An 8,890-nucleotide genomic window follows, 5' to 3' on the forward strand; every position below is an offset into this window, starting at 1 on the left:
TGCTGCGCGCAGGTACGCGCGGCGCGGCGGGAAGTGGCGCCTGCCGCGGGTGGCCGCGGGCTGGGGCGTCTGCGCGCGGCGCGGTGCCTCCGCGCCAGGCCCGCTGCGAGCGGGGGAAGAGGTGTCGCCGAAGCTGCGRGGGAGGCGGAGCGGCGGGTTTGTCGCGCTGTTTGGTAGCTCGCCTTGCCCACCTAGCCTAATTTTCCTGCGATTAAAACGTTATTGCGAGTCATACCCTAAAGCGTAGTGAAAGTTTTTGCTGCTCTGAAAGTCAGACCCTGAACCGACTTGGCCTGTCTCAGTTTGCTTGCTGTACTCTTTGGTTTGTGATCGTGTAAACGCAGSTTTTCATGCCTCTTCCCCCCCCTCCCCCTTTTTCCCTTTTTTCTTTTTCCTTTTGCAAAGCTGCGTAACACTTGTGCAAAGATCAAGTGAGAAACTTACTGCTCAGTGAGATGCTTCATGGTCGCGCTTGGCCGTGGATTAGAGGYTTTTTCCCTTCTGCCCTGTGTTGTGTTGGGATTTTTGACAGGAGATGCCACTATAAATTTGTGTATTGGATATTCTGGGTCTGTCATGCGAGTTGGTATACGGGCAGCTCAGCTGGGGGTAAGCAAAGAAATTGCTAATATCGTCTCATCACTAGGTGAATTGCAGAAAACAGCTACATTGAAAAATTAAAAGTTCTGCATTACTATTCAGGCCCTTTTCCCTCCCTGCATCTCTGAAGTTTAGGAATGTTGGAATTAGGCTGTGAAGACCAAACTGAGGCCAACRCTGTTTTGCTTTGAGGACAGGAAAGAAGTGAGAGACGGTGTAGAGGGAGAGAACAGAATATCTGTAAAATGCATTGTGTTTTCCTTTTCTCTCTGTTCACACTTTCCTAAATATTCTTTTTTGTTCGTCTTTATTTTATGACCATTTGAAATCATAAATGAATGCATGCACAGCTGAATTTTACAGGTCATAAAAGTAACAAATAAGCAGAGCATGTCTTCAGTGCATAGTTCTTGGTGCTGGACAAGTATTGCATGAAGTCTTGCACGCAGTCTGTGCAGTTCCTTGTGCTGTAATGGCCGTCTTTGGCTGGGAGGAAACCTGATTTATCGTTTGACTGATGTCCTCCTCATTTTAACCCCTGTGCAGTATGTGCATCTGCATTTCCGTTAGTGCAGTGTGCAGCCCTGTTTGTTTTCTTTCTGCCCYGGTGAGTTGCTCTGTGTAAAAGCTGCCCTTAGGAGCCTGGCGTGAGCTGCTGCAAGAAGCTGGAAGGATTTCAGGTCGTGACAGTGAAGGCTGTGAAAGGAAGGGCTRTAAAAATGCCAGTTTCCTTCCTGGGGTGGTAGTTAGGTTTTCTTTGCRGAAATCAGGTGACCAGATAAGGTGCAACTGGCTTGTTCGTGTAAACTGAACTGTGTACCTGTTAGTTGAGTCTCATGAGTACTTCAGGTTTGAGTTGCGAGAGGTGCTTTTCACCCCTTGTCTCGTTATTTTCTGTAGGCTATAAGAGGTGCTATTGCAGTGTTCGGATTCCCTAGCTGGCAACCTGAGCTTCAAGCAGCTGTGGGTTTTCTTGCTTTGTAATCACAGAAAGCAAGCAGTGAAGCTTAACCTATAGCAGTGCCGTGGAAGCAAAGCAACTGGGTTTATGGCCTGCTTCCCTCTCCCCCCTCCCTTTTTTTCCTGCTTTCTTGAAGAAGAGCTTTGATCCTTACTACATTCTGTTTCTTTCTGTCTAAACCTGTATCACTTGCCTTCTTTTTCACATCCTTTTTAGGAACAGGATTCTGTTTAAAAGTTCAGTAACTTGTCATRTAAAGCCCTGAAAGACTAAATAGAGACTTGCTTCCTAAGTGATTAACTTCAGCGTAGAATTGCATCATCATCTTGATATCATCTGGAAGAGAAATACTGGGCTCATACTTGGCAGGAGTTAATGCTCTTAATCCATTACTTGCTATTGTCTAGATGGAAGTTAAGTCATGCTTGGGTCATCTCAACCTTTTAGAGAGACAGTCTGTATTGCTATCTTCCACCTTCCCCTGCCAAATGCCACTCTCTCAGCCCCATTTTCTCCACTATAGAGCGTTTCCCCAACAGGTAAGCCCTCTAAGTTGTCCTTAAGTTGTTTCTTGTAGCACTTGTGGGCAAGGGGGGGGGGATATTTGGATTGCAGTCCAAGAGGTTTGCTTGATTTCTTTCTGTCTTCTGTTTTGTACGTAGGTGACTGCCAGCTGCAAACACATTGTCGAATCCAGAAGTGCACCACAGACTTTGTGTCCTTAACTTCACATCTAAACCCTGCTCTCGATGGCTTTGATTTGGAGTTCTGCAAGGCCCTGCGGGCGTACTCTGCCTGCACCTACCGCAACTCCAAAGTATGCCGGGGAAACCTCGTCTACCATTCTGCGGTGCTTGGGATCAGCGACCTCATGAGCCAGAGAAACTGCTCCAAGGATGGACCCACATCCTCCACCAACCCCGAGGTGACCCACGATCCCTGCCACTACAGTGGGCATGCAGGAACCAGAGACCACCASGGAGGAGAGCAGACTTCTCCTCCTACTTACCTATTTTGTGGCTTGTTTGGTGATCCTCATCTGAGAACTTTTAAGGATCACTTCCAGACATGCAAAGTGGAAGGGGCCTGGCCTCTCATAGACAATAACTACTTATCAGTGCAAGTGACAAATGTGCCTGTGGTCCCAGGATCCAGTGCTACTGCTACAAATAAGGTATGGATTGCTCTTAAACACTGTGTGTGTGTGTACAGAAGTGGAAGGCCAAGACAGTAGAGTAAGCCACTTAACCCTTAYGAGTTAAGGGGTGCAATTGGTTGAGAATGTTTTAGGCAGTAGTTTGAGAAAGTAAAATTGCTGGGCTTCTGTTTTGTGAAATTGCTTCTTTGCTGATTTCCTTAGAAACAAAACCCRTCAAAACAGCTCTTCCTTCTGTCCCTAACCCATCCTGAAATATTGCTACAAAACACTTAAGGGAACTAAACTGATGCCTTAAAGCAAGCATCAGCTTGCAGCATCTCTGACTGCCCCYGCACTAAGCGGAAATCCCAGGGTAGGAACAAGGAAAGAGAGGATCCTTGCTTTCCATTAATTCTCTAAATTGTACAGCCATAACAGTTGAAAGCAARAAAACATGGACAGAGTGGCCCGACAGATTAGCTAGGCATTGAGGCACAGCACAGAGACAAAAAGGAGAATTGCAAATAAATGAGAGGAGATAGCCCCCCAAAAAGAGAGGAGGAGGAAGACAGTGATGCTACATGGCTGTTGGAGGGTCATAGTGCCCTGGCTCTACGAYGGAAGCAGCCTGAAGATCCTGCTGACAGTATATGTCCCTCTACARACAGGCAAGACTTGAGATTGCTCTATTCCCAACCACTTCAAGTGGCTACAGAAGAAATACGTGCTCTAGTATTAATAGCATATGCCCTTTCTTTAAGAAAAGTACTTAGCTCTTTATGCCAAAGGCAGATAGCAGGCCTCCTCATAGGAAGAAAATGAGGAGGTAGGGCTGGGCCTGGCTGAAATGCCCTTATGTTTACACCAGAAGCCAGGGGAGAAAAATACTTCTAACGTTTTCACGCACCTTTTTATCATAAAATGAAGTAACTCGAACATAGGTGTGAATCTGTTGCTGTCCCTCTTCCATGTTTTTTTACATGAAGTGGCTAGTTATAGCAGTGTACATAACTGTTGTAGGATCAACCTGTGTTRGGGTGTGCTGCAGTGTCCCCAGACCATCAGCACTGGAAACTTCTCTCTTGCTATACATGAAAACAGGCTTGAGCCTACACATCTGCCATGGAGATAACTGTGCTACTGCATGTACTAGTAATGAGAATCAGCCTTGCTATTTGTTATGTGTATTCTTGCTGAATACTGAGATGTTGTCTAAGGTTGATGCTTGTATGCGTGAGAGAACACTTTTTGCTTGGGTAATAAATCAAGATTTTTCGATTTACAGGAGGCCAAATGTTGGGTTGATATATCAGTGAAAACCAAAATCTCCTTGTGTTACTTGTGCTTGTGCCAAACACAGTGCCCAAATGAGCTTGGAGGGAGTATGAAATGAGGGAATGAGGCTATCCTAAATAAGCTTTGCAAAAGAGATTTGAGTCTCTTGAGAAATCTGTTCCAGTGACTTTTCTTTTTTTTTTTTTTTTTTCTCTCAAGGCTCTAAAATAAGGAATACAAGAGAAAGTTACGTTGCATAATCTCAAAAAGTTGTTATCCTCGGTTTTGCTGAAGTCTTACAGAGTAGTCTTGTTTCCTTGTTTCTGGTGGTACTGGAGAAAAAAGTGTGGAGAGTCATCTTGTGCACAAATTGCATGGGTGGCAAGGGTGTGATGGTAGTAGTAAGTAGGTGCTTATCTTTTAACTGGCCATATTCTAAAAATGATTGACTACAGTTGCATGTTATGCAGGAGCAGGTATTTTCAAACAGATAACCAAGAGGATTTGAGGAGGTAAATGTCTGTGCGTAGTGGAGGGAAAAAATTTGTTTTTAAGGGAGTACCCTTTGCCTTTATTTCTAACTCTGTTTCTAATCCCAGTGCATCTGAGGGTTTTTTGTTTGTTTWCTCTCTTCTCTTGATTGGCATTCTGGAAAAAGCAGCAATACATTTTTCACTTTTGCAATGCTGGTATTGGATTTTACGTCCCTGCAGTTGCACAAGTATAGTTAAGGGTGCAAAAGCAATTAAATGAAATAACACACAAGCTTTAAGATACTAGAAATCTCTAGCACCAGTATCTGTTAAATGCGTATAGTGCTTGTTTTCTTTCTTGGCAGGTAATCAAACTTTTGTTGTACACCTTTTTGTGGGAAAATGAAGGTTGTGTTTTGCATGCATAAGTAACTTTTCAAGATAAGTTTTAATATCTCTAATGCATCCTTTTGATTTCTTTATGGAGCAGGCTGCTATAAAAGATACGGAAAAAGCCTATTAAACTACACTGCTACTGCTGGATTGATTCATGTATTTTTTTTTTTTTTTTTTTCCAAATGAGTGTTTCATCTTGGTTGTGATGTGCTGCTGGATTTGCTTATATTATTTTGGGCATAGGGTAGCTTAAGATACAGCTTAAAGAGACAACAAAAAATAGTTACTGATTCTATCATTCTGTGATTCCATGAATTTTGGTGGTTCAGTGGTTTTCTTTATCTAGGCAGTATTTTTCCTAACTTAGAGCCTGCAAGTAAGCTATTTACTTTCTCAGTAAGAAAACTTTTCAGAACCTTATGCATCATCAGTCTTGCTTTTTTTTTATTGCAAATGTTTGAGATAGATGTTTAATTTTAACAGGAAATAATAACAAAGGTTTATGTTGAATGTGAGTTGTGGAGAAGCCAAAGCAGTATCAGATTGCTAACTATCCTGCTTAGTCCTCTCTAAAGTGGACCTAATAAAAGCAATGACCAAAATTGTGGAAGCTTTCATTTATTTTGAATGCCATTTTTTTTTTAGGGGAAGTGATTTAAGGAGTTGTAGGAACAGAATATTGAATCTATATCCCACATGCAGTGATCCAACTTCTTCTGACTTCTGAAATAGCTGTTTCAAGGGGCGTATCATCACTTAGCCTTGTAGGTGGTTATTAGCTTCAAATTTATCATACCTTATKGTGTTCAGAGTGGCTTTTAAGGGAATCAGCAATGAAGGGAGCGTTCTGTGTAAAATAGAATTGTTTTCTCACTCCAAAACCCATGTGACTTGAATAATCCCAGCAGTCTGAGGGCTATCCAGCAAGTTTGTAAAGAACAAGAGAATGCCAGGAGGAGGTTTTTAAACAAGAATATGAAGAATAAAGATGTATTTTTCTGCCTTCATTACGCGTCTGGCAGGAAAGAACAGAAAGCAGGAAAACTCTTCCTTTAATTCCTTAATTGGAAAGGTATGTCCTCCTGTGGGAGATGTGTATTCATTCACAAAATGCTCTTGGCAATTTGTTTATAGGTGTTTTGCATATTTGTGATGCCGATAGTAAGGACATCTGTTTCTGCAGAGTGAACAAAGCTATTGTATATTCTGTGGTCTAGTTGAAACTTGCAACTCCACTTTCTTCTGAGCTTGTTTGATCTGTTTATGCCCCTTAGCATAGGATCCCAGGGCCTTTCAGATGGAGAATGAAGGATCACCAAGTAGCTGGGAAACAGATTTTCAGTATAAGCTTTGTGCAGGTCACTGACTTTTTTTTTTTTTTAATCTGATTTCTGCAACTATGGAAGTAGAGTTTCCCAATCTTTTGGGGAGCTCCTGAGGATAAATAGCTATTTCAGTGGGCTGTGGTGTGAGTAGCTAGGAAGGATATCATGTAATGCCTTAAATAAAACAGAAAAAAAAATCTTATCATGGGTTTTTATTTGGAGGGGAACAAAATCTTTGTTGTCTTTGACCAGTGTGACAGATGTTCTGGATATCTCTAGCAGAGTTAGCTGTGAGTAGCAAGTGAGACAGAGGTGCCTGCACTTCCCTATGGAGATTTGGCCTTCTTGTTTGCAGTGATCGGAAGTGGACAAGGAGCTTTTCCTTTCCAGATGTTTTGTAGCGGATAGCTTGAGGGTGAGACAAGGAGAATAGATGTAGGGAGGGCGGAGGGMAAAACAAACAGGCAGTGGAAAATCCTGAGCTTTTAGTGTAGCAGGTTTACTGGGCATAAAGCTTTGAATCTGGGAATAGACTGCATTAGCAGTGTAATGAAACATTGGGTAAGTGTTCTTTTTCCCAGAGTCAAAACACTTAGGTATCTCTCTTGCAGTCTGGTTTCTATTTTTGCAAGAGGAAATCATTGGACTGAACACCCTGTACTTATTCTCCTTTAAATAATTAATATTAAAACAGTTGTCTTCCAGTTCAGTTGTGCTTCTGAGTGGGAGCAGCAGATCACTGACCACGTGTGATTAATTTTCTCATCCTTAGAGGCTTCCTGCCCGAGATAAAGATGATCTTTAACTTATTTCTCAGAGGAGGGGCATACTACCTTTTTGCTGAAGGACTTCAGTCAAAAGCTGCATTGTTCATGAGGTGGAGTGGATAACACATCTCATTAACTTACAAAGCAATGTTTTATTTTTCTTACTGAAGAACAAGGAAGATTGCAAGCAGAAGGAGAGAATGAAGGACCTGGGGTCCTTCAGCCTTTGTAAGGTAGTGCTGTGTTTGGGCATACAGCTGGGCACAAACTGGTTCAGCAGATAGCTGTGAACAGTGTGAGAACATAGGTGCCAGAGCACTTTCTGTGGATTTGGGATGTTTCTAAAAGGCTCAGGCTTTCTGGTKCCTTCAAGACAGGCTATCAAAAGCTACCCAGCTGAGCCTAAACAAGATGACCTGTGGGTGACTCTGCAAACAGCTGGTTGCTGAATCTCCCTTGTGAGCAGCATTAGTGACTCTGTGTTAGAGGAGACTCAAAACTCTTCTCATGGTTAAACATGAAAGGTTTTGTCTTAGGATCTCTTCAGTATATTTCAACTTTAAAATCTACCTCTGTTGATGTATTTTATCTATTATATGTTTGRGGTTTTTTTCCCCTCATCATTTGTCATCTTGAAAAGATGAGGGTGGGAGAAATAATATGCTTTTTAAAGAACCTAGAGTGGTCAGGGACCAACTGGTACCTAAAACTTAATTGAAAGCTCTTAATTGTCTTTTGGTCATGGCCAACTGATGGCTAGTTCATAGCATGCTGAAAACAAGTAGGCTTTCTATTAGGAGTGAAACCAGGTGATRCAGAAGCTCTGGAGAAGCTCTGGTTGGAAGATAGGAGGTAATGTAGTCTTGAGGCCAGCTTCTTGGGCAGAGGCTGAAGCAGAAGAAACTGTCTACCAGAAGCTCTGTTTTCTCTACTAGTGGGGTTTCTGTGTATTGGGCAGAAAATGCAGATAAGTTCTCTTTTGGTTTTTGTGTTTGTTCTTGGAACTCAGAGTTACCTAAAATTAAGGTCTGCATTTCTCCCAGATGTGACCTCTCAGGTCTTTGGCCTCCACTATGTGTTTTTTGCTTTTAACACTTTCACAGTGATCTCCTCCTCCATAAAGAAAGCKTGTTTAATTCTGTTATAGGCAAGTTTAGTATGTGCAGAGCCGTCCTTGGTCACACCAGTGTGCTGCATTGGTTTGGTCGGACTCATAAGAACAGCAGGACACRCGGCAAAAATACCACAGTTTTCCTGGGCACAGGCAATTTACTGACTTTGGTGATTTGCCAACTTCATCAATATAAAGATAAACAATCCTGTTTCCTGGTGTTCAGGACAGCGTGGCCTTGCCAGAGGTTGTTTTCTAGGACAAACTATAGCASTTTGTCAGGTATTGAACTGTTTTTCTTTCTCTGTTTCTGGGRCTGCTGGAGAGCTGTTGCTGGAGTTTGATGTCTTGAACCCCTTTGTTCAGGGAGCAGGAGAGGAGGAGAGATCATGCACACATATATCTCAGCAGTATCTGTCTTCATAGCTCTGGGGTTTCTTAGAGGCAGAAGGAAGGCAAATAAAGTGGTGGATAGAGATGGCAGGTTTTTCTTGGACATGGAGATACGAGGTAAATGTTAATGCTGTGCACTTAAACAGGCTGTATTTGCTTGTTACTATATATGCTTTACAAACTCACGGCAGGAGGGAAGAGCCCTTCTCCTTGAATCAGGAAAATAAAAGATGGAATATTTTAGCTACTCTTCTCATTGATTAAAGGACATTTAACTATGATCAAGTTCTGGGTAGTYTTGAAACTAATCAATAGCAAATGCTAGATGTTTATAGAGTTATTTATAAACAGTGACCTTTTTGTTCAATCACATCTGAGAAATCCTTCTCCTGAGTGATGTTGGGTTTCTTTTTGGAAGTCTTCTCATGCTGAACTCTCTCTCTTTTTTTTT

At 42.3% G+C, this 8,890-nt stretch overlaps 1 protein-coding gene across 1 annotated transcript in view; it reads left to right on the plus strand.

Annotated features, from left to right (window-relative positions):
• RGMB (repulsive guidance molecule BMP co-receptor b) overlaps positions 1–8,890 on the plus strand; it is a 29,457-nt gene that overhangs the window by 12,001 nt on the left and 8,566 nt on the right. Inside the window, exons 2-3 of the mRNA XM_085299763.1 lie at positions 533–609; positions 2,139–2,735. Of these exons, the coding sequence (XP_085155889.1) occupies positions 533–609; positions 2,139–2,735 (674 nt within the window). The remainder of the gene's footprint in view (positions 1–532; positions 610–2,138; positions 2,736–8,890) is intronic.

Source organism: Rhea americana, unplaced genomic scaffold (assembly GCF_003343005.1).
Source record: "Rhea americana isolate MKP2758 unplaced genomic scaffold, rheAme1 scaffold_153, whole genome shotgun sequence".
NCBI lineage: Eukaryota > Metazoa > Chordata > Aves > Rheiformes > Rheidae > Rhea > Rhea americana.